The sequence below is a fragment of the Artemia sp. Qi Xiang Cuo genome, chromosome 20, assembly GCF_049724085.1.
Source record: "Artemia sp. Qi Xiang Cuo chromosome 20, ASM4972408v1, whole genome shotgun sequence".
In the NCBI taxonomy this organism is placed as follows: domain Eukaryota; kingdom Metazoa; phylum Arthropoda; class Branchiopoda; order Anostraca; family Artemiidae; genus Artemia; species Artemia sp. Qi Xiang Cuo.
This window is the reverse complement of record NC_142813.1, coordinates 34,456,036-34,482,461: the sequence shown is the minus strand read 5'-3', so window position 1 is coordinate 34,482,461 and position 26,426 is coordinate 34,456,036. Positions and strand designations below refer to the sequence as shown.

General features: G+C 35.1%; 1 protein-coding gene across 1 annotated transcript in view; it reads right to left on the bottom strand.

Moving 5' to 3' along the window:
• tweek (transmembrane protein KIAA1109 homolog tweek) overlaps positions 1-26,426 on the bottom strand; it is a 371,152-nt gene that overhangs the window by 30,019 nt on the left and 314,707 nt on the right. Inside the window, exons 52-57 of the mRNA XM_089106227.1 lie at positions 17,409-17,638; positions 15,998-16,242; positions 13,630-13,810; positions 9,190-9,369; positions 7,028-7,155; positions 408-513 (exon numbers count right to left, since the gene is read on the bottom strand). Of these exons, the coding sequence (XP_088962353.1) occupies positions 408-513; positions 7,028-7,155; positions 9,190-9,369; positions 13,630-13,810; positions 15,998-16,242; positions 17,409-17,638 (1,070 nt within the window). The remainder of the gene's footprint in view (positions 1-407; positions 514-7,027; positions 7,156-9,189; positions 9,370-13,629; positions 13,811-15,997; positions 16,243-17,408; positions 17,639-26,426) is intronic.

The window sequence follows — 26,426 nt, the reverse complement described above, 5'->3', positions numbered from 1 at the left end:
TCACCAAGTTTTTAGAGTTTTCATAAACTCACACATCCCCGAAATAGATTTCTACGCATATACAAGATCCTTGCATTGTTTGTAATAAGAATTACCCAAATTTATAATGAGCCATGGTTACCTAATAATATAAAAACAAAATTAGAAGACGAACAAATTGAAGAAATAATGCTACATTTGGGTGACAACATTGTCACGCTGGTGTCCACAAAGTTCAACCAAATCAGAAGTCATTCCGCCAAACTTAATGGGACAAAACCAAAGAATTTTAATTCAAGCAATATTTAAAAATGTAAAGATTCTACATGTTCATTTTTTCAAGTGCCACACAAAAAGAAAGAAAAAATTGAAAACAATCTCCAATTATTTCTAGATTAAAAGAAAACAGACAATAGTAGAATAAATACCAGAATCATTTTCCTTGTCTAATCCTTTTGCCAATTGGGGAGGCTCTTCAGACGTAGATGACGAAGCAGGGCCTTGTGGTCTTCCAGTAGAAGTAGATGTAGTCATCTTAAAAAAAACAAGCGGTTAAGTGAAACAAAATGTATTGCCGTTCCCAAAAACAAAAGGCTACATGTCAGGCTCTTATCAAAAACGAATAAGAAAGTGAAAAATGCTTATACAGTTGGTTTTTATCCACTGGTATTTTCAAAAGTTAGGGAATCGTAGCAACATTTTTCATGTAAATAATATAATTTTTTCAAATTTTTTGTTTAAAGACTTGATCAAAATACTGTTCTAGAATAATTAAGAAATCATTCTTTGTCATCTTTAAAAATACACAAATGTGGGATACACATGCTTTAGTATTGGGCACGATTATCCCGCAAGACTGGGGATCTTACGGTCAACTATATTCCTAAGAAAGATCAATGGACCTTAGAACTAGAAAAACCCATGCCGGTTTCCATCCTGGTAGAGGCTGCGCTGACAATATTTTTCCAATGCCCCTGAAATTTGTCGAGTGCTTAAAACATAGTACAAGGGGTCTGTGAGCCGAATTCGAGTTTACGGAGAAGGGGATAAAGAACTTTCGGTTGAGTTTGGAGTAAAACAAGGTTGCGTCATGTCTCCGACTGTGTTTAACTTCTGTATTGATTGGGCGTTTGAAAATGCACTACCTTATCATCCAGGAGTTCAAGTTGGACAGAGCCTTTCACTTGGAGACGTTGAATACGCTGATGATGTTGGAATCATCTCGGACCCAGAGAAAGCTCAAACTATACTCGATGATGTGTTTACATGGGCAGATCGCACTGGCTCGAAAGTGAGTACAGGGAAGACAAAATTCATTGTAATAAATAACATTGATCCTATTTCAATAACTGTAAATCAATTACAGTTGGATCAGGTACACAGCTTCACATACCTTGGCTCCCAGCTTTGTACTGATGGATCTTCAGACGCCAAATTCAATACCAATTTCAGAAAGCACAGACAGTCTTTTCTTCCCTTAGAAAACCATTGTGGAGCCAGCGTGAAATTAGTGTAAGAAATAATGTTCGAGTCTATCTGGCTTTGGTATGAATTAAATAAAAAAAACAAGTTTTTTTAACTGAAAGTAAGGAGCAACATTAAAACTTAAAACGAACAGAAATTATTCCGTATATGAAATTGGCTGTCTACTCACCAACACCTCGTTTTTTATGCTCAAGTTTTTCATTGTTTAAAAAAAAATAGAGTTGTGAGAAAGTCAAACTTTAGCGTAAACAGCGAGGCACTGAGGGAAGGGACAGCCCCTTTCATATACGGAATAATTTCTGTTCGTTTTAAGTTTTAATGTCGCTCCTTACTTTCAGTTAAAAAAAATTGTTTTTCTTATTTAATTTTTGAACGTTTTTGAATAAATGCAGGTTTTGATCTTGGCTCACCGTACATGAATAATTAAAACAAAATTTTCATATTAATTTACTTTTATTTGGTTAAATGGCTTTCTCGAAATTTGTTTAATTTTATTTACGAACGTTTTTATTGGTAATAAATATTTGTAACTTACGAATTAGCTTATGTAGCGAGCTTCTATATTCATATATTTTTAATACATATATTAGGGGGTTCACCCCCTAGTCAATATCTTGCTCTTTACGCGAAAACTCAAATTTTGTTCCAATTCTTTAAAAATGACCGCTTAATCACAAAGGCCGTTAATTAGAATAAATAGCTCTTATGAAAGTACTAAAAAATATTTGGCTTAAAGAGCGAGGTATTGACAAGGGGATGAACCTAATCATATATGTAATATTTTCTGTTCGTTTAAAGTTTTGTTGTTGCTGCTGTTGCAGTTGAAAAACTTGTTTTTTTTATGTTTAATTTCGGATCTTTTTTTAAATAAAGCTGGGAAGTCCGGCGTCCCCTTCATAGCAATGTCCATTCCCCCATAAAAACTTCCTTCATGGAAAGATCCTCCCACATAACCCCCGACCCCCCCCCACACCCAGGAGAACTCTTCCCTGGAAAAACCGATTTACTTCCAAAAACCCACAACGATCTGTTAACATTAGGTACAGTTTATAAGTATAAGCCCTCCCCCAGAGAAACTCAGAAGATCAAACCATCATCAAAAAAATGCCAATGATACCTTTTAACATGCTGAACAAAATGGCTATCTAAAAATTTTGATCGGGTGACTCTGGGAAAACAATGAGCACGTGAGGAGGCTTAGTTGCCCTCCGTTTTTTTGTTAACTTAAAAAGCGCACTAAAACTTTTAATTTCAATTCTAATGAGGCCTCCCACAATATTCTAGGATCACTGGGTCGATATAATTACCCCTGGAAAAAAAAACAAAAAAAAAAACAAAACAAACAAACACGCACCCGTGATCTTTCTTCTGGCAAAAAATGCAAAATTCCACATTTTTGTAGATAGGAGCTTGAAACCTTTACAGTGGGGTTCTCTGATACGTGGAATATGATGGTGTAATTTTCATTAATGTTCTATAACTTTTAAGGGGTCTTTCCCCCTTTTTTCGTAAATCAACCGAACTTTTTCAGGCGCTAAACTTTTGATGAGTAAGACTAAACTTGATGAAACTAATATGCTTGGAATCAGCATTAAAATATAATTCTATTGATGTATCTATTTGTATCAAAATACCGTTTTCTAGAGTTTCGGTTACCATTGAGCCGGGTCGCTCCTTACTTACAGTTCGTTACCACGAAGTGTTTGACAGTACTTCTTTATGGATACAAAATTTGGTCAGTAAAGCGACTAAATGAAAATACACTGAAGGTTTTTGAGCATAACTGCCTGCGAAGCATCCTCAGGAATAATCGCATTCAAACGTGGATATACGACGAATATGTTGTATTAAGAAATGTGTTGCCATCACGATCAAAGAGTGTCGTCTGAAATGATTGGGTCATGTCTTACTGAGGCCAATAGAGTACGTGCTTCACCGAATCCTTCTAGTTGAGCCACTTAGCTCATGGAAGAGACGTCAAGGGGGACATCGGAAAAACTGGTGGAACTTGGTTAAATCAAATCTTGAACCTATTGAGGGGGTTCAGAAGGTTTGGTCACACGCTCAATGGCTCCCATTTGCAAAGCAGCTGGTAGCAGACCACAATACATGTTCCAAACAGGTCTCGAAGATCTTTGATGCCAGGCAAGGTGGAAAGGCCTGATTCCCTTCACAAGTACAAGTAAGTACGATTATCCAACACATTTGTTTGCGTTTAGTATATATAAGAATTGAGAGATACATGAGTGTATCTGAAACTTGAGCAAATATAAATTTCTTTTAAGATTTCAATTAAGCTAATCTGTTCCAATTTTAAGTTACGTATTTATTCTCGCTTGACATGATTGTCAACATGATTGTCCCATGATCTGTCCCAATTTTGTGTTAAGGATTTCCTCTCGCTTGACATGATTGTTTCTTTTATTTTTATTTCTGAACTCAGTAGTTTGACGAACCATGTAAGTATTAAATAAAAACCCAAAAATGAGTCAAATTTTGGGGATAAATTAGAAGGTTTTTCCAAGGGAGGATAAACCAATCAAATCCACATTCTTAGACCAAATGTCATTCGAAAGAAGGAATGGGCTATAAGAAGCAATCTTTGAGAGAATTCACTCGATGTAAACCAGGCATATCCATAACAGAAGGGTTTTGGTCAATAGTATAGTTACAGCTAAGTGATAGGCAATTACGACTTAACCAACCAAACATACTTTTATGCCTATAGTTTCTAAATCATGCTAGACAGTTGCATAAGAATGAAATACAACAATTAGTATCCAATCCTGGACCTATCTACTTTTATTAATAGACAACATGAAGTAAGATTTTATGACGTGATCCTATGGATCGTGTAATACAAAAGTTTCAATCTTCGTGTATCATGGGCTAGGCGGTCTTAAGGGCTGAAGGCCTGAGCTCTCGCCCGGGAGAAGCAAGAGTCATTAAAAACCCGCAAAGTGTGCTATTACGAGACAAAGAGTCGGCAAAGAGCTCTGTTGTCTAGTTGAAGGATAAAGCCTCCAGTTTTCTGAAAATGCCTATGAAAGTATGGCAAGTTTCTTTTCAAGAGAAATATAAAATTTAGAATCTCATATGGTTTTCACAAGGTAGGACATATATTTTTGCTAATATGCTTTTGTAAAGATTGGGCGTATTGCATAATTTGAAAACCTTGGGTGTCCGCGGGTAACGTCCCCGTGTAGGTAAATTTTTGAACCTTTTCATCATTATGAGAAAAACTACATTCCAACCATTGAGATCCAATAACAAGGGTACCTCGGGGGAAAAGAGCATAAGAGGGATGGTTACCTAATTGGGTCGTTCCTCTTAAGGGGAGGGGGAGCCGGAACTTCCCTAATGGGGTTTAAAAAATTGCAAGAGTGATCTTCAGACAGATTTGAAGGAAAGAATACATGCCACGGAAGGGCATAGTGAGGCAGCAATATCTATATTTTTTTTAGCAGCAAGAAGCAATATTGCCACATAATTAAGGTGGTCAAAGCCCTGGCCAACATTAGCCATTAGCTTTGATGAGGAAATCGGACTCGGTAAACTGTGCCTCAAGACATCCCAATCTGAGCCGGGAACTAAATTGATGAAGTGGAGCATAACATTTACTCTTAAACTGTTTTATAGCAACCAATTCAAACAGCTTTTACAGAGTACTTGAACCGATAATAGGTTGAAAGGAAGCGCACTTCACAGCAGTTTTCCCTCGTTGGAAATTGGCGTAATATTTCCAGTACAGAATAACGAAGGGACGATACCCAGAATGGGATCATCTAAATCAGCAATGTTAAATGCCGAACGAGGCAAGAGCATCCACGATCGATATGACTAATCCCATCTATACTAGAAGATGGCTTTAGCTTTAATCTTCCTCCCCCTCCCCCTTATTTATATCTCGGTCGGTATTGTACAACATATTTTGTTTGTTTTCGTTGTTTCTTCCTAAACAGTAAATAAAAGTACCATGAATAAAAACAAAAATTTGGTACGAAAAACAGACCTCATCGAGGTCTCGAGGGACAGAGTTATTGATCGAGGCTTGCAGCATTTATTATTTTTCTTTCTTGTTATTTTTGTTTTGTTTAAATAAATTTTTCTCTCTCTAAAAAAGAAAGTAAAAAAGAAAAATTTTCTTGCCAAGATACACTCTTGACATTAAACAAAAAGACAAAAAAAACATAACTTCTTAGGCTAGTTGAATGCATTATTAGGTTAACTTTTGGCGACTCAAAGATCATTTGGCATAAACTTCCGCAGTTGTCAGTATATTACAGACGATATTGTTTGCATAGTTTAACAGGATTTGTTCGAATTCTACTTTTTTCTGAAAAACACTTTTGGAAAAAAATCCTAGTTAATTAAGATTATTACATAGGAGAATGATATTATAGATCTTTATTTTAAAAGCATACTTTATGTATAAAAATTGTACATCCCATGATGTCATTAAATATTGATTGTCTCCAGTCGTCTCACTGAAGCCAGAATCATGTTTTTGCAATCAACACTTCTCAAAAATGTGTTAACCCTCAGTATTTGTGGCACTAAGTTCACGGGCTTTTTTTTAATAGTTCACAAATGAAACCAAACTTTGGTTTTCTGACATTCAATTAATTTAAAGATGATTAATAAGCAGCTGTTGAATCAGAAACATGCCATCTACTCCGCCAAAGAAAAAGAAACAGAGTCATTCCTTTAGTGTACAATTATGTGGAAACCTTAACCAAAACCCTATAATGCTTGCCAACCCTGGGAAAAATTCTTGGCGACATTCAAGCATCCTGTTGACAGAAATATCAGTAGCCCTCTAGAGCACATTTTCTAATATAATATTTTGTTCTTTTTACCCAGCACCAGTTTTCGCTTTTGTCAGTCACTTTCGGACTTGATCGGGCAAATTTGATTCGAACAGTTCTGTTTTGCTGCTGTTGGTGTCAAGCATTCATGCAGTTTACAAGAGCCAGTTTTTGGCAGATAAATAAGAAAAGAAAAAAAAAACTCAGGTGCATGAAACTCAAAGTTTTCCTAAACTATATTTTACGGTTCTAACGTTTCCATATTGTCCTGCATTCTAGAACTCTAAATAGTTAAATTTGCGGAGATACAGGTTAAAATATCCCGTTTTCAGACCTTAAATAAAATTTATAGTCTTACAAGTCCTTCAGACATGCCACCTTTTTCAAATATTATAATTGATAAACAAAAACAGACTCGACAGCTTAAAACTCTATTAAATTCAGCAAACGGTGGTGAATACCTAAGCCATTCGACTAGTTATTTTCCCAGTTGCTTTGGCCAATCAAAACTATGTCGAATATGATCAAACTTATTTATTCGTTCTTTTATATTTAGGAGAAATGTTAGGGATAGAAGCATAAGCTATAGAGGTAGTTCCAACATCGGGTGCAGAAATACTCAGTAAAATAAATTTAACAACTGAGGTGAAAACTGCTGTTGTTCATTTACAGATGATAATTGTAACTTATCTTGTTACTCATCAAGGAGCAGGTCAAAATTCAATAAAGCAAGAATATTTGGGTATTTTAATTACCTTTTCTTTCTCTTTCAGATACGAAGTAATCAGGTCATGAAGGAATAGTATCATTTCACCGTCAAATGAGATTAATATATGATCTTCGAAGTCCGTTATGAAACTGCATTCAACCATTGGACGCGGTTCTAAAAAAGAATTAAATAAAAGAAAGAATTTTTGTCTTTTTTATGAATATTACACAAACTGACATTTGCAGCCACACATGGAGCACTTTTTGAACATGTTAATTTTACGTTTTTAATTTCACAAATTATGCTTTAACTTAGGATATATTACATATACTTATTATTACTATAGCTTAGAATATATTACAAAAAGATTTAGAAATCCCATTTTTTCGTTTCATCCATGAGACAGGATTAACTTACCATTAGGTCAAAGGAATGAGGTACACAACTATAGACAGGGCTAATAATATTGGCCTTAACTTTTAAAATTCAGATGCCCCCCTCACCGTAATATTTCCAATTTGCTATTCAAAATTGTATGTATTTTCACCTTAAGGAAACTTCAACTGCCATTAACTTTATACTAATGAAAAATTTTGTCTAAATACAGTACCTTTTACACAATGTATAACGTCATTAAAATACTATCATGTATATTCTTTACTCTTTAAATTCGTCTGAATGTGACGTCATTCATATGTTTTTCTTTTTTCAAATTAAGGCTTTAAAGTATAATCAGCCGAAGGGTGCACGTCCTGCCTATGACCCACCAAAATATTGCCATACCCCAGCAGTGAGCCCCTTGTCAGTAATCACGGAACTAAAGGAAAGTCTTCATTGATAGTTCTCTAATACGAATAAATATTAGAAACATTTAGGTTTGTCGACTTGAGTATAACCACTTTTGAAGATCAGAAATATTTGCGTTTAAGGGCCCCTTTGAATTTCTTACTTTATAAGGCAAGTTCCGATTTTTTGAAGAGAAGTAATTATCTGTTTTGGTTACATTAGACATTTGTTAAATGGTTGGTTATTTGACATATCTTTTATGATAAAAGGATATGAACCAGCATTGCCAATGACGGTATATTTTGGTGAAACGACCAAGTTATAGCTACATTTTTTAATATACCACAAAAACTAGCAAAGTAAAAGTTTTTACCGATGTTAAACAATACTTGAATTATCTCTCTTCTTAATGATTTGAAACTAGATGCCCAGAGTAAAATTTGTGACCATAAAACTCTCTAAATTTTCAAATGTAAAGTCGAAAACGAGATTGATCGTTTAGATGATACAAGCTGAATGATGACGCTACTTAATATATTGAATTTTTACGAACTGTAAGGAACTAACAAAAACTCTAAAACTGGTAATTCTAAAACTCTAAAATAGTAAGCAAAATTCTAAAAAAATAAGGTTTTGATAAAAATATATACATCAAAAGAATTTGCTTTTTATTGCGACTCTAAATATATCACATTCATTAAGTTTGATGTTATTCACCAAAATTTATGAGTCTGAGAAAATTTGTCTGATTCTTGAAAAGGAACAAAACACCCTTAAAAAGGAGAGTGATCCCAATGAAAATTACGTAATCGAATCCACCATGTCAGAGAACCTGTTCAAGAGTTTTCAAGCCCGTATTTACAAGAATGTAATATTTCGCAGTTTTTTTCGTCAAGAAGCATCAAAGATTCATGTTTATTTAATTTTTCTTTTTTTTTCCCCAGGGATGATTATATTGAACCATTGGTTCCAGAAACTCGAGAGAGGCTAACTCGAACGGTAACTGTAATAATAAATATATATGACTTGTGGTAGCTCAGTGGATCGATCTCTGCTTGGCCTTTCTGGGCCCAGGTTTCGATGCCATCTGCCAGAAATACGACAGGGAGGGGGACCTGTCGGCTAATAAATTCCCATGCTACATCTATGGATGCACTATGCACCACAATTCCGCAAGAGAAACTATTTATTCTTGTATCAAGTGGTGGCACAGTGGGTTAACTGAGTTTGATAATGCAGAACCCTGGCTTCAATCTCAACTGCGGCCAGGTTGAGTGATAGACTTGCTACCTATCCTTGTTAAGAAGACCCGGGAACCGAAATATGGGTAATTTTCAACGTTCTATGTGCCATCAATGGCACAATAGACAAGATACCATTTCTCTCTCTACTTTTGATAACATACACAAATACACTATTTACCTTCTAGGTCTGGAACTTGAGTGCCTTGAAGGTGCGCCGTTTTTAAATGCATCTGAAGAGAAGGGAATTCGAAAATAACATCTTTTTGGTGACTGAAATCATTTTTTCTAGCTGACAAACGCTTATCTGCAGGGTCACTTGAAGATACATCTTTTCTGATAATAGGAAACTTTTCAACGTCTGAAAAATAAAGAAATATTAGCATAAATGTGAGGTACTAGAGAGGGATTTGCCTCGCAAAAAAGGGGCTTTGCCCGTAAAAGGAAAAGAGTCAGATATTCCCTTTTTTACTATTAATAGTATTAATTTTGAAATCCAAAGATTTCCAAAAGATTAGAAAATCTCGGTAAAGTTTTTCTAATAAAACATAACCAGCCCTCTGTGCCTGAAAAAGAAACTATGGTAGATAAATTCCATCTGAATCCATAATTAAATATCATTAAACACATGAATTTAAATTCTTGCCGAATTTACCTGAACTTGACCTCGTTCAATAAAATTGATCTTATTCACGGTTATAATATAATGTTTCTCCACTAAGACAGTATTTGTCAGTGTTAACAGATTGCTAAGTGTAACTGTCGTAGGGAGGTGAAAAAGAATATATTTCATATAATATTCACCTTTATTTTATACGTATTATATTATTATATAACATTTAAATATATAAAATGAATTTTGTGTGTATATATGTATATATTACATATCAAATTTTGATCTTATCCATCAAGTGATATTAACATACGAAAATTTACATAATTTTAGAAAAGGAGAAAAAACAGGTAAAATTGGGGCAATATTAACGAAAATCACATCATCAAATTCAGAATACTTGGAAACCATAGTTTACGCGCATTAAAGGCTCTTTCTCCAAAATAAAAATCTTTGTATTTTCCCCTATAATGATGGTAACGGATGCGTAAAGAATTGAGCCTGTGCTTAAGAATATGAGGCCCGGGGTTCGTTCCCCTCTGTCGCAAGGTTGAATGCCAGGCCTGCTATCTGTCTCTGTAAGAAAAACAACCCAGCAACTGAAAACGTCGATTCGACGCCCTATGGCTCGGAAGGATTTTTATCCCTTATCCTGTCTTTGGCTTTAGCGTTGGGGATTAAAATCTAGTCGGGTGAGTGTATTTCGTGTTGTACACCGATGTCTGCACCAAATAATAGAACTCTGGATTTGATAGAACTTTATTTTTGAAAAAAATTCCTATAAAGTCTGCATTATTTATTTTTACGAGTGCTTCTAAAGTTGGTGCAATACAGCAGAATGATAGGTTTTACCGTGCTTTTTGTGATTCAATACATGGTTTTAGCATGCTCCCATCATTAAACATACACACAAGAGATATAAAGGGGTATTCACCCAATCCAAGTAGAAGCAGATGGATTAACCTAATTATATTTAATCAAGACAAACTTCCAAGTTGTGTGAGATACTGAATAAATAGGATTGACTTATCTTAATAATTTCACGAATCATGGTAATGGACTTGGTAAAGGCATGGATACTTAAATGCTATTTTCTGTCAAACGTGTTTCACGAGAGTAATAAAGGAAATCTGTCAAGCGTAAAAATTGCGAAAAACACAGTGTAGACTAGCGGTAACGATTCTGGAAAGCCGCGGATAACACAAAGCTTACTAAATCCCCTTCATAAGAGACCTTTATTATATAAAATAAGTACCTTAAATAATAATTATATTGACCGTAAAACTTCCAAAAAGTATGATAATGGACTTATTTTATTAAAGTATAATAAATTATTTTTAAGAAATACAAGGTGGAAATACTTTGTCCAATATTTCGAGGCTGCTAGTGGAAACTCTGTTAGTACAGGGAGAATTATCCAACCTAAATTTCGCAAGTACAAAGTAGATTTAGATACAATGAAATCACCTAATTTTGAGAAAATTACTCATTAAATCGCTCATAATTAAAAATGGCTAATAAACATTAATCGGAGAAAAGACAAATGATAGCATAAGCAATATTTACATCTTTTAACTGGCACTAGACTGTTGCTTAGGCAAACCAGTGACAAGGATGTAACCGATACTTCGTTAACTGGTATTTCCGATTTCATTTAAAAGGCCAGAATTTTGCGTTAGTTTAAAGGTGTTGATCGTTATGGTTACTGTAACTACAGGCGAACATCTATTTCACCAATATTATCTAGAATTTTAGAAAAATAATCTATAATAAGATAGAGCAGTATTTAGACAATTAGAAGCATTTTACAGGATGACAATTCAGTTTTAGCAAAGACTATTCAACTGAAAAGGCGTTGTAGTTTTAAACAACCATTATATATGATAGTTTGGATAGTAAACTCAAGGTTTCTACCGTCTATACCGTGACATCCGTGACATATACCGTGACATCTTGGAAGCTTTTGCCGTGGACGATCAAAGTTTTTTTAGTCAACGTCATAATTGTGGAATGATAGGAGGGGCTTTAATGTTGATAGCTTCATGTTTGTGCAACAGGTATTTATTTGTTATTGGTAAAAATTAATTTTTTATAATTACAGTTGTTACGTCCAAGGTTAAAAATGTCATCAGTATAAGTGACTAAGGGGATATTAAGGCCAGAAAGAACGCAAAACATCTGACACTTGTCTTGAAATTCGAAGACATAATTATTGAAGTAACAAGGTGAGGTAGTGGCACCTTGCCTGGCTCTTTTCTTAACTGGTACAGTTCTAACCAGTGGCCTTGCCTTAATCTTTCTTAAGAGGGATTTTAAGTTAGTCTCGTAGGTTAGCATACATATCCCTTTAAGATCTGATGATAGCCAGATTTATTGCCCTGAAAAGAAAGAGGGGGTGGAACAGGGAGTCAAAGGCACGTTGAACGTCATGGCTCGACAAGACGATTGAGCTACCTATAAAAGAAGCATAAAGCAGAGCATTAGCAGTAACCGAAAGAGCGTCTGCACATCCAATGCCATGTTGAAAGCCAAATTGATGTGGAGGCGTGTAACATTACCAGATGAAAATAGCGACGAAGACCACACTGCCTTTCCATCATAAGCAACAAATAAACAATTACAACAGGGAAGATTTTCCGTAAGACCGTAGAATTACAAACTTTAAATGAATATTTTGCCCCTATGTCCAAGGGCCAAGGGCCTATGTCCAAAGACCAATCAGGACTCGAGTCCTGGTTGAACTTCGTTGAAGTAAGGATGCTGGGGCTGTTCTTTTTTTTTTTAGTTTTAATGGTCGAATTTTAATCGAAGTTTCACTTTTATATTTTCATTTGTATTAAGCTGGGGCCCTTGGACATAGGATTGAAAAATTCATTTAAAGTCTGGAATTCCACTGTCTTACGGAAAAAATTCTCGATTGTTATTCTTGTTTATCTGTTGTTTATTACCAGATGAGTGGGATTTTTCTCTTATTATTAATGGGACTTAGATACTAATGTAGTTAACTCAACGCTAGTAATAATAATAATAATTTATTTATTACCCACTATAAAACAAGAAGTGGAGCACATAAAGAACAAAAAAAAAAAAAAAAAAAAAAAAAAAAGAAAAGAAAAAAAAAAAAACAAAAAAGCAAACTTGCACACTTAAAAATTATTTACATAAAACGACGTAAATTATGGTGCGCAGTAAGACCTACAGATAACGACAGCTTTCCCGCAAACACAGTCACTTTTTCCCGTAAATCAACCACGGAGGGAGGCACAAAAGGTACCGAGAAAATTTAAAATAATAAATCCGGATAGATTTCAGATCTTTAGGCTTTCGAATTGGAAGAAAACCAGACAAAAATGAATAGAATGATCGCAAAATGAAGAATATAATTTCCCAAGCGCTTTTCTATTGTACCTCCCTCTATTTGCAACAATTTTTGAGTATCCTATCTGAATTTTGTTTTTTTGCATTAGAAACTGTCAGAGCCCGTAGTGTTTTGAGATTTTTAGTAATGTGAAGACCAAGCCACCGAAAAGAAGAGACACAAGGAATAGAGAAAAAAACACAGTTAAGAGGGAGACTCGCACTCGAATTAAATGAAGTATATTCGCACTTATCAACGTTCAACATAACGTTCAACATAGAACGACTGACAAGGAGAACATCGTCCGCATAAGCAAGATACGAGACATCAAGACATAGTCCGAAACAATTGTATTCGTTTTGATATATTAAGTCGGAGAAAACTGAGATATAGAATAAATTGACTTTCTGTGGCAAATACTTCGCATAGCACAAGAAAAATTTACCAACTGGTATTTATCACAAAAATAAAACTTGTGGGGTGATTTCTGATCACTGGTAAATTTGTGTTAATTAACTTTTCAAGGATGTTAATCCTTGAAAAAAAAATTCTAAAAAAGGTCAAATAAAAGACTTTTAAATAAACTTTTTCTAGGATGCTGAGGCGACATTCTAAGTAATAAACCAATATAAGACAAAAAGAAAACATACCGTCGAGATCAGAACTGGCAAAAGCATATGAGAACCAATCTTGGAGAGTCTTACATTGAGGTGGGAACATCTGACTTCTAGATATTCTTGAAACCATCGCCTTAGATACGTCTTTTTGATCTTGACTTAGACCCAATGTAAAACTCAGGCTTTGAGCGATTTTGACGCCGTCATCGTCTACCTAGATAAAAAGAAAAGGGAGAGATCGATCAATTATTCAAAATTTTCGTTAATCCTAAAAGAGGTAAAAAAAAAAAGGATTCAATGGACGGCAAAACTGAGAAAGAAAGAGCAAGAAGATAAAAAAAAAAAAAACTTATCATTAACCGGATTAAATCACTTTTCCATATTACTATTTGGCTCCAAAAATAGCAAGATTTTCGCATTTTTTTTTAAATTACAGTATGCCTCGTACTGAGGAATGCTTGATAATTTACTATTTCTCTTACTGTTTTTGAAATTCCAAATTATTCCTTTTTTTGCATACCAAACTAATTTCTAATTGGCCTTATAGACATAAAAGAATCTCTCTAAAGAAAAGGGAGAGGGACAAAAAAAGACAAAATCAGAATTTGTCCTAAGCTCCCGGTATTTTGACAAACTAAGATTTTGACGAACTAAGATTTATCAAACCCCACCCCCCTTTAAAATGAGCTCCCAGGATTTTGACTAACTTTTGACAAACTATGATTTGTCAACCCCTCTTAAACTGAGCTCCCAGGATTTTGACAAACTTTTGGCAAACTAAGATTTATCAACCCCCTTAAACTAACCTCCCGGTATTTTGACAAACTAAGATTTTGACGAACCAAGATTCATCAACCCCCCCCTTAAACTGAGCTCCCAGGATTTTGACTAACTTTTGACTAACTATGATTTGTCCACTCCCCTTAAACTGAGCTCCCATGATTTTGACAAACTTTTGGCAAACTAAAGATTTATCAACCCCCTTAAACTAAGCTCCTGGTATTTTGACAAACTACGATTTTGACGAACCAAGAATCATCAACCCCCCCTCTTTATAATGAGCTCCCAGGATTTTGACAAAATTTTGACAAACTATGATTTGTCAACCCCCTTAAACTGAGCTCCCAGGATTTTGACAAACTTTTGGCAAACTAAGATTTATCAACCCCCTTAAACTAAGCTCCCGGCATTTTGACAAACTAAGATTTTGAAGAACCAAGATTCATCAACCCCCCCCCCCCCCTTTAAACTGAGATCCCAGGATTTTGAATGACTTTTGACCAACTATGATTTGTCAACCCCCCTTAAACTGAGCTCCCAGGATTTTGACAAACGTTTGGCAAACTAAGATTTATCAACCCCCTTCAACTGAGCTCCTGGGATTTTGAACAACCAACATTTATCACTCCCCCTACCCTTAAACTGAGCTCTCGGAATTGACTGTTTCAAACTTTATTTTTATTACTCCAACAGGTTCTCGAGAGAGTAAGATGCTGTTGCTTTTTTTTGAAAATCTGGTATACCTCTTTTTCTCACCTACAGAAATGCCTGAACCACTATTGAACCATTACATAAACGTTTTTGTTCTTTTACTTTTTTTTTTACCAGGAACCATTTTACACCAGATATCAAAATTATTTATAATACTTTAAAAACCTACAAAAGAAAAACGTATCGTTTATTAAAAAAAAAAAAAAAAGTTGAGAGCTTGAAATCAAAGTTTTCGCATTATGTTTGCATTCGTTTCTTCATTGTCTTGATTAAAAGTCTTATTAGTTTTTCCCTTTACTTAAACCTTATCACAAAGAAAAAAAAATCGAGAATTGAAGGATATATCAAAGATTTTTTGATAGAATAAGATACAGTTAAGATACTAATCTTACAAATTTGTTCGTTTTTTCAACACCCCACCCCCATAAAATAACAGTTTTAGTGTAATAAAATGCTTGAAATATTTAAAAGTCTCTACAAAACATTCCATTACAAATAACTCGAATAGAAGAAAAGTTATCATTTTAGGGATATAGGGTTAGCAAGCTCCCGTGGCCTCAGGCGGCTTGGTGCTGCGATGAGTTGTTAGTAGTAGTAGTAGTAGTAGTCTAGTAAAAAAAAAGGGTTAATTAATTTATCTCATAGAAACTAAACTTCTATTCTAAAAAACTTTTTAAAAATAGATATCCGAATTGTATGGAAAATATTGGAAATTATAGCAAAATAATAAAACTTCAAGATTTCAAGAAAGAGGAGGAGGGGCCAGGGCCCAAAGGCCTCCACCCTACGTTCAAGCTTGTCCATAACTGCCTGCACAAACCTTTCAATCACGATTCCTCTGAACATAAGACATAAATTGAATATTAAAAATTAAAACAAATTAAGTCTCTGAATGACTGGCATCACTTACTTCATTCGCTTCAGTTGTAAACCTTATAAAAGGATCCTTCATGCTAAACACAGCCCAGGACTTCGCCTTAAAATTCACACCATTAAAACAAGCCAAAGAAATGTGCCCTCCATGGAATTCAAATGTTCCACCTAGGATTGTCCCGGATGCTGGAAGGGGTCTTGTAAGGGTTTCAATTAGGAGGCCACTGGCTTGCTTTAAGGCAGGTTGCCAGTGACGATGATGTTGCGCTTCAACGGTAGGTGCTACACAAAATTATAAATAGTTATTTAAAAAATGCTACTTTCTCAGGATCAACACTTGAAAAAATTGGTTTTTGAAATCCTCTATACTAAAGTGTAAAAAAAAGTGTAAGAAAGATAAGATTAAACTTACAATAAAACAGGAAACTAAAAATAAAACCAAACAATAGAAGTAACAATAAAAGGATGCTAACTTCACTATCTTGAACAAGTTCAGTCAATACTAAAAAGAGAGTATTCCATCTAGATCTAGCTACATTAAAAACAGATTTCAATGTAATTCTTACGTTCTTTGCAGCTATTTTTCTTACATAAAGGCTCATTATAACCGTTTTTAATTGGATTTGTATATATTGCAGATATTAAGCTAATCACTGGCATCAATTGACCAAAGTGTAGGGGGGGGGGGATAATTTTGTTTGTTTCAGTTTTTTTTTTACTAAGGATACAAAAAAAAGTATTTTCCAAAATAAAGGGGAGGGGAAGGGAGAGGAGGGGACAGATTTCTTTCAATCAATCAACGTGCCTGGTATTGATAAGATGTATATTTTCATAAATCTCTATTTAAAGAAATATTATTGCTGAACTTACGTGTAAATTCAATTTCGATCAAACGATTTACTTAATATCTGGGTTATTACTAATGAGAGAGGTGTCTTCAAAAAGCACTGAATGACCAGCTTTTTCGAAAATATGGTTGCTCAGAGCTGAGTCAAAAGAAACGGACCGTTTGTTATGCTATCCTTTTGCTTTTGTAGACTGTTTTTCAAATTTTGATGGGTTTTATCAATATGATAATTGTCATAGTCACGTGGTAGTTAATATCTAGTTTCTTACTCATCTAGTGGGGAATATTGGTTAGTTATTAATCTAGACGAAATTTTGTAGACAAAATTTGTTATGAAAGAGAGAGGGGGAGAGAGAGAGAGAGAGAGAGAGAGATACTTGGAGAGAGAGAGAGTGATAGAGTGTGTGAGCGAGTGAGAGTGAGATATAGAGACACGGGAAGAATGTGAGAGAGAGAGAGAGAGAGAGAGAGAGAGAGAGAGAGAGAGAGAGAGAGAGAGAGAGAGAGAGAGAGAGAGAGAGAGAGAGAGAGAGAGAGAGAGAGAGAGAGAGAGAGAGAGAGAGAAAGAGTTGGAGAGATGTGAGAAAATTAATACGCATACCATCTTGAGACTTGTCAAGGGGAGCCTTTTCATTTTTCCATTTAAGGCTGTTCATACTGGGCCTTTTTGGCTGCTGTATATTAGAAAACAGCTTACGACTACTTCTAAACTGCTGTAAGAAGAATTCCTCTAACTTTATATACATTTTTATAACATCCACTGTAGTTGACCTCGATATGAGCATTTGGAATTGATCCCAAGACAGGTCTCCGTTCAGAAGAATTGCTGTCCTGAAACAAAAATGTAATGCTGAATGCTGAAAACAGACACACTACTAGATTATCTTTTTTCCGAAGTTGTTACTTAATCATATTTTATTCATGGTCATGTCCTTAATTGCAATGAGATAATTCAATTATTACAGAGGAATTTTTCACAATATAACTTAGTCACCGAATCTTTTGGTTTCCAAATTCACTAAATAATTATAATTCTTGACAAATTACTAGAACCAAGACTCATTAGGGATGAACTAAATTATACAGTAAACTAAATACTAAATTTCGGGGTTTTAATGTCAAGAATTAAGTTCTTGGAGTTACGAACTAAGTTCTAAGTAATCAACAGTAACATATGTCAATATCATTGGTTAGTGCAAATATATATATATAAAAAAAATGATCAACGATTACATTTTTTCCTTAAAGGCAACCTTATAATAAGCGGGATAAATTTACAGTTGTGCACCCTTAAGGATTACAATACAAATTAAATAACAATAATGAAAGAAAAACGTTAATAGGAAATATCTATTCCCCCCCCCAAAAATACAAGTCCTCTATTTAGAAATATCACCTGACTTGGCGGATAATCTGACGAAAAAAGGAAGGAGTTAGTAGTTTGTATTTGATCACTTAAGTAAGGTAAACAATCCCTTCCCGGTTAAACTTTCTAAGATAATTCAAAGGAAGTAATAGAAAATCAGCTTAATATCAGATCCTAAGGATTTCTTAAAAGTTTCATTTCAATTTGCTCTATTGCTCTTTAAAATATGAAAGAAAGTCAGAAGGGGAAGTAATTGTAAATCTTACTTCTTTTTTCGACAACCCTGAAGAGTACACATATATGTTCAGAAGTTATTTTTGTTCAGGGCTTTAGAGTACGCCTTCCTAACGCTAAATGCTATTAAATAATAATAAAAACAACAAGTATATCTCAACTGAAAACATAAAGCAACATTAAAACTTACATTAATATGGACTATTCAGCATATGAGGGGGGGCTACCCTTTCCTCAATCCTCACTTTTTACGCTAAAGTCATAAAATACTTTAAAGATTGTTCTCATTCAAATTCAAAGAGCCTTGTTTTTGAGCAGTTTTTCATTAACTGCTGATCTTTTTTAAAAAAAGGGGCATGGGAGGGGGGTCAGTTGCTCTCCAATCTTCTTGGCCACTTAAAAAGGGGACTAGAACTTTTGGTTTCCATCAAATGAGCCCTCTCCTGATCTTCTAAGGTTACTAGTTCGATACGTTCACTCCTGAGAAAAACGAACATAAAACAAACAAACACGGGCCCGTGATCTTTCTTCCGGCAAAACATGCAAAATTCAATATTTTTACATATAGGAGTTTAAAACCTCTACAGTAGGGTTCTCTGATTTGCTGAATCCGATGGTGTGATTTTCAGTAAGACTGCAAGATTTGGGCTTTTCAAAATTTGGGCAAATTTTCTCAGTCTCGAAACCTTTAATGAGTCACATTAAGCTTATCAAATTTTATGTATTTCGAATCAACATAAAAATTCAATTCTTTTGATGTATATATTTCATTCAGCGCTCGTCTGATGAACATCGCCTCGGGGAGCGTTGCTTGCAAGTGAAATACGAAATAGAATTTAGACTCTTGTGATAATATCTCTGGATTGTTATTTATATATGATTATTGATCGTGATTTGGATTATTGAAGCAGGAATACGTAAGCAGTGTGTATATGTCTTGAAATTTAAATCTGTAATAGAGGAATTTTATTTATATATTTTTCATACGGATAACCTTGAAACCAGATACTTAACTATGCAATTGGTATTTAATGTGACATTTAGGAAATTAGTATGAATCATTTCTCTGAATGAAAATCTGTTTTCATTCAGCGTTGCTTGCAAGTGAAATACGAAATAGAATTTAGACTCTTGTGATAATATCTCTGGACTGTTATTTATATGATTTGGATTACTGAAGCAGGAATACGTAAGCTGTGTGTGGGAGGATTGGAATTTTTGAAAAATTAATAATTCAATCGGCGCGACCAGAGCCTTAACTGAGGATATGCCCGAGGGTACTGCTAATGGTCAGTTTTACACGGAATTAATTCCTAGCTAGATCTCATATCACAATTAATTGAGACTACTGAAAAGACTTTGCCAGAAGTTTTAGTGAAGGATTACATCAGTTGAAAGCCAGTTTTTTTTTCTTTGAACAAAAAACTATATGAAAATGGCAAAGCTTTTGAAGAGATGAAAAGAGAAATTGAGATGTTTCGGAAGAATTTACGAGCAGCTACCATGCGGGCTGATGCATTTGATGAAGAAATTAGAAGATATAATATTGTCCTATATAACTTCGAACCTATTAATCCTGCTATATATACGCTGAAGCAATAAATAATTATGGTTCTTAATAAGTGTATACCGGACTTAAAACTGAACCGTTGTGACGTCAAAGACGTGTTCAGAATGCGTGCGGGACCAGTCTTACTAAAGATGAACTCTGTTGAATTTCGCGGGATAATTCTTAAGTCTAATCCCCTTTTGAAGAGGAACGGGTGGTCGAATGCCCCTGATTATAGTGCCAGGCAAAGGGAAGCTCGTAAAAACCTTAAACCGGTCTTAGAGTACGCTTTGTTGAAACACCATCAAGCTAGGCTTAGAGATGAAAAGTTATGCATCGACGGCAGAGTGTTTGTTTATGACTTTCCTTCGGAATGTAATAAGGAAGTAACCACCAGCTCCAGTGAAGTGAACAAGCAGGGGCCTCCTCGAAACGAATTAGAAGAAACAAGAGAAGTCGAACAGGAACTAGCTAAAGAACCGGCTAGCCAAAAAACGGACATTTCTGCCGCTGGCAGAGTAGTGTCTGCAAGCTCTGAGAGTGATAGTCAAGCCGAGAGAGATATCGAGACGGTGATCGAATTTAATATGCGTGATCCGAAACCGAATTTCTCGAAAGGGGCTCCGTGTCCTGTCTGGAATTCTCCAATAGCTGCGAAAAAGACTGAAAAGCGAAAAGCCTGGGAGGTCATAAGCCCGGATGATCAAAATCGTATTGATGCCCGTAATGTTGCAAGAAAGGACTCTAGATCTGGCGGTGGAAGAGCTAACTATAGAGTTCAGTCGAGGAGCACCAGAGCAGAATAATTAAAAGATAATCATAGACCTTTCTTACTTACTAGATAAGCTCGAAACACCTTGTTTTCTGCAGACAAACGACCAGCTTCTTCTAAGCGAGAAGGGACACCATGTTCATGTTCACCCTATATGATTAATGAACTGGACTGTTCAGTGTGTGAGACATAAGATTGAACAAGCACTGAAGGACTTAGGTGGTGTTGATATTATTGCTCTTGTGGAGTCGTGGCATAGTGACGATACAGTGCTTTATTTTGAAGGATACTGGGTAGAAAATGTGGCGCGTAAGCCAGCAAAGAATATGAGATAATATGGAGGTATGTTGTTGTTAATTAAGCAAGGTCGTTTCCGTAAACATTCTCGAATTTCTAGTGTATCGGAGAATATTATATGGGTTCGGATTCATCTTGTTAGTGGTAAAAGTTTGATTTTAGGTGTCGTGTATAATGCCCCCCAGAATAGTTCGTATGTAGTAGAAGTGACATGGGATTTATTAGGCAATTGTGATCAAGTTTTGATAAGGATTATTTTTTGGTGGTGGGGGACTAATGCTTATACGGAAATATGTAAGGAGATTAATCAAGTTTCATTTGTTGATACGCCGGACCTGATACCTGATATTTATAAGACATCTAGAAGGAGCAAAGATGATTGAAAGAGGGGTTAATTGTTGGGGTAAAAGGCTTCTGGAACTGTGTTCAGACAATGCATTAGTGATTGAAAATGGAAGATTTGGTAAGGATAGGGAGGAGGGTGAGTTTACCTGTCTGTCGGGGACAAACCCTAGTGTAATTGATTATATTTTGGTTGGTATTGAACTCGTGGCCCTGACAGTTGATGTTGAGGTTCTTAGGGTCGTAGGCTCTGACCACTTACCAGTTGAGATTAAGCTTTGCCTTGGAAGAGGAGTTCCAAGGAATAAAAAAGGTGATAGTCCTACTAGGAGGGTAACAAACGATCTTTGTTTTTCAGGGAAGTTTTTTAAAGAGTGAATGGAGTAAAGAGGAGCTGGAGTTGATGAAAGAGGAGTTTTTGAGGCCTGAAATAATTGAGAAAGTTGAGAGTCCGCATGATGAAACAAGAGATATAGATGAAATTTTGGAAGATTTGGGTTTTGTAATTTATGTGTGTGCTCGTGTGTCAGAGAAACCAAATATGAAAATAAAACATAGTTTTTTTTATGAAGAATGTTGTACTTTCGTAAAGAAGTTGGAGGAGTTATTAGGTTTCGTAAATGCTTACTCCGTTGATGAGAAAAGACAAGGCTTGTTTTTATGGTTTATGGAAAGGAGAAGGGACTATAATAGATTATAACGGAGAAAAAAACGAGAGAAAGTTAAAGAGGAACAAAAAGAGATAGAGAAGGCTTATATGGTAAGCGGATACCAAGCAATTTCGGTCAGGAATAAAGCAGGAGTATAGACAACAAAAAGACCAATTACAAATCCTTGATGCTGATACTTGGCCTAGTTTTCTTGAGAGTATTGATGAAGATTCTAGTGGCCTTGATAGTGAAGAATCAAGCGCTGCTCCGCAGTTTCCGATGAAAGAAAAAGATTATGAGTTAGTGAGGGAGGTAACCTCAGATGAAGTTAGGAAAGTAGTTAAGAAGATGAAGGGAGGATCAGGGCCAGGAATAGAGGGTATACCAGCAGTTTTGTTAAAGAGGTTTCTTGTTGTTTTTTTGCTAGTTTTAGGGGGTATTTTTAATAGAATTGTAAGTAGTGGTGTATGGCCTTCCCTATGGAAAGTATCGATTATGGTACCTCTATTTAAGAAAGGTAGTCCTAGTGATCATGATAGATATAGGTGATAGCATTAGCGCCTGCACTTAGTAAAATTTTAGAAAAGATTTTGGACAATCGTTTGAATGAATGGTTGGAGGGTTATGGGGTAATTAAAGAGGAGCAGGGGGGTTTCAGGAAAAGGTATAGTACGTCGGATAGAGCATTTGTGTTAAGTGCACTGATCAGGTAGAAAAAAAGCTGTATTTTGCGTTTTTAGACTTAAGAAAGGCATTCGACAATGTAGATGGAGCTCTCCTTGAAAAGTATTTAAGAGATCTAGGTCTACCTTTAAGTTTCATTCGTTTATTTGTTGGTATGTATTCTGGGACTAAGTCTATGGTCAGGATTGTAGGTTCGGGATTTTCCAGGCTTTTTGACTTTAAGAAAGGAGTGAAGCAGGGCAGCCCCATGTCCCCGAGACTGTTCGTTTTGTTTTTGAATGATATGGTGAAGTTTCTGGAAGAAAAATGGGCTCCAAAGTTGTGTCTTCGAAAAATTAATTCTTCGGTGTTATTATTTGCGGATGACACTGCATTGGTGGCGAAGTTGGCAAGGGAGCTTCATATGCTACTGGATTGAATTGAGGAATATTTACAAATGAAAAAGTTACAGCTGAACGTTATGAAAACTAAAGTGGTTGTTTTCATTAAAAGAATTGAAAAAATAGATAATATATTTGTATTTGGAGGACAAAATTAGAAGTAGTTGAAAAAATAAAGTATCTTGGTTATATTTTCCAAAGTAAACGTGGATGGAGTTCTCATATTAAAGAAGTGTTAAATAGGGGAAGAGCTGCAACATTTTCACTTTTCATGAATAAAATTAGTGGAATAAAGAATTTGTCTTTTCATAAGAGGTTTTTTTTATCTAAGATTATGCCGATTCTCCATTATGGGGCAGAGATCTGGGGACATGAGAACGCTGCCCAGTTAGAAAGCGTTCAGCTAGGTTATTTTAAGAGATTGTACGGGTTGCATAGAATGATCTATTCCCAGTTTCTTAATGGAAACCTTGGGCTTTGGTCTCTTCAAAGTTACAGGACGGTCCAAAGGAAAACCTTTTGGCAAAGGGTTGTATTGTTACCCAGTGATAGGTTACCGAAGGCTGGATATGATGAGTTACTTCAGCTACATAGGAAAAGATCTTGGCCTTTTAAAGTTAAAAAGGTATTGGATAAGACAAGTTTTTCTTTCGCATGGAATGATGGCCTTGGACCAACTAGTCAATAATTACAGTTGGACAAAGAAATTAAACAGGTGCTGGAAGACCAGACGATACAGAAATGGGGTGAGGAGATTAAGAATTCGGAAACTTTAAGATATTATAATGAGGTTAAGATAATTTATGGTCAGGAATTTTACTTTAAGTTAAATTTACCGTCTTGGTACCTTACATATTGGATGCAGCTACGATCTAATTGCCTTCCGATTCGTTCAAGATTGAAAGTTTTGGCGAGGAGTAAAAGTGGCCCGGACGGCAGGTTTGCTTGCCCTCTTTGTCAAGAAGAGGAGGAGAATTTGGAGCATTGTCTGAGTCGTTGTCGAGGTCTTTTGGGGGTAAGGGAAAATTTACTTGGGAATGAAGGAGTGCTACTTCCTGATGAATTGAAAAGTACGTCGTCACAATTTATTTGTCTAGTGGGAAGATATCTTGATGAGTATTTTGCAAAAAGAAGAGAGTAGTTTTTTGTTTTTTTTCTTTATTATTGTGACGAGTGCTGTAATTTGTTAATCTTGTATGTTATTTGTGTACAAGGCCACATTTTGGCTTGAAATACACGTTATCTTATCTTATCTTATTGTTCAGCTTTTTTTTTTGAATTTTAGTTACTCCTGAGCCAAATCGCTCATTATCGTTACCACGAACTTAACGAAAATACAAAGGTAATAAAAAAAACTAAGACCGTAATTCTTTCGCAAAAAAAAAAAAAAAAAAAAAAAATGCGTAGAACGCATAAAATATACCCCATATACCCCAAATATACCCCATAGGCTGAAAATTTCATGCAGTGTCATGAATATCCGCAAAATTTATGACAATATATTTCTAATCTCTCTGTCTTAGACACTCAGCAATCTAATGCAAAGTCAATGTTGGAGTGACCGATTTCGAAATGAATCAATTACACTAGTGAAGTTGATTCGTGCAATACCAATGTCTATATTTTTTAAAATCTTAAATGAAATAATTACGTATATGGGAGAAGTAAGAGAAATAAAAAATAAATACGAATAAATTTTTTTAGATTGTCGAAGAAGAAGAAATTGAAATAGTTCGATGTTTCAATTAACAGACATGAACAGTGGAAAAAATATTGTAACGCAAAAAACTGAATTGGTCAAAAACACAGAGTTTACAATTCTAAGGAGGGGAATGGAAAGTGTTTTATTTGCCCCTTCGAAATTTTGTCCCAATCTGGATTTTGAAAAAAACCTTTCCTAAGGTGTTTTCGTTGAAAAATGCATTTTTTTTTTTTTAGGTATTTACATTGAAAAAAAACCCCCAGCAAAATTGCCTCCTTCTTAGATGTCAAAAAATACGCTTTACCCCCCCCCCCCCCTAAATTTCGTGAATTGATGACAGCTACAACAGCTACTTCTGTGATAAAAATATGCTCAATCAATTATTTCGAAAGCTGACCATATTTCTTTCCTTGCTTATATTTCTTCGTTTATAAGTTAGAGACAATATGGTCTTCGCCGTGATTAAAGAAGAATTCGTCCTTATTAAAAATTGTTGTTAGTTCCGACAGTGGACAGTAGATTTTGTCAAGCAAAAAACGATAAAAGGACGTTGGTTAGCTCAGCAATCACTTTTGGGACATACTTTCTTGGATATTTTAAGGTCAATAATCCAGCTAGACTAATAAAACTTTCTGAGATTTTGAGCATTTATCCAGCTGATTTCTGAAAATTTCATTCACCTAGCTCATTACTTTCTTCAAAGGGATTCGACACCTTAAAGAATCACCTCGTCTCGTCCATTATAAATGTTTTTAGTTTGTTTGGCTAAGCTATCTAGAGTTGATTGGGCGGTCTTGCCATAATTTGTAGAGCTGGGATAAAAAATCTTAGAAAAGCCATTTAGCTTCTCTGGTTTTTGTGCTGGAGAAGGAAATATTCCGTTTTGATGAAACTTGTATCATTAAAAAGCGATTTTTTTCGACCAAATGGAGCAGAATTTTCTTTTTAAAGCTCAGGAAAGGGCAGTCTCTGAAAATGTTCTAGCTTACCTGTTTAGGACAACGCCAAAAATCAGCTTAAAATAAATGTCATTTGATCAATTTTACAGCCTTGGAAGTCCTATCTTGCGCTACCCACTGCGATTGAAAACCTTACGGACAATGTTTCACTGTCTTTTCAATTAAAATTTCATAGTCAAAAGTCATCAGTAGAGTTACTAAAGTATTAAAATTAAAACAAACTGTATTTTTGTTCAGTATAAATATAGTGAGTTTTAATTTTAATACTTTAGTAACTCTACTGATGATGATGACTGACTATGTCATCGAAATATCTAGAGCTTTGTACATATTAAATAAAAAAAACAAGTTTTTTAAACTGAAAGTAAGGGGCGACATTAAAACTTAAAACGAACAGAAATTATTCCGTATATGAAAGGGGCTGTCCCCTCCTCAACGCCTCGCTCTTTACGCTAAAGTTTTTTATTGTTTTAAAAAATAAAGTCGTGAGACAGAGTCAAACTTTTGCGTAAAGAGCGAGGCGTTGAGAAGGGGACAGCCCCTTTCATATACAGAATAATTTCTGTTCGTTTTAAGTTTTAATGTCGCCCCTTACTTTCAGTTTAAAAAACTTGTTTTTTTTTTATTTAATTTTTTATCGTTTTTTAGTTAATGCAGCTTTTATTTTGGCTCGCCGTCATTGAA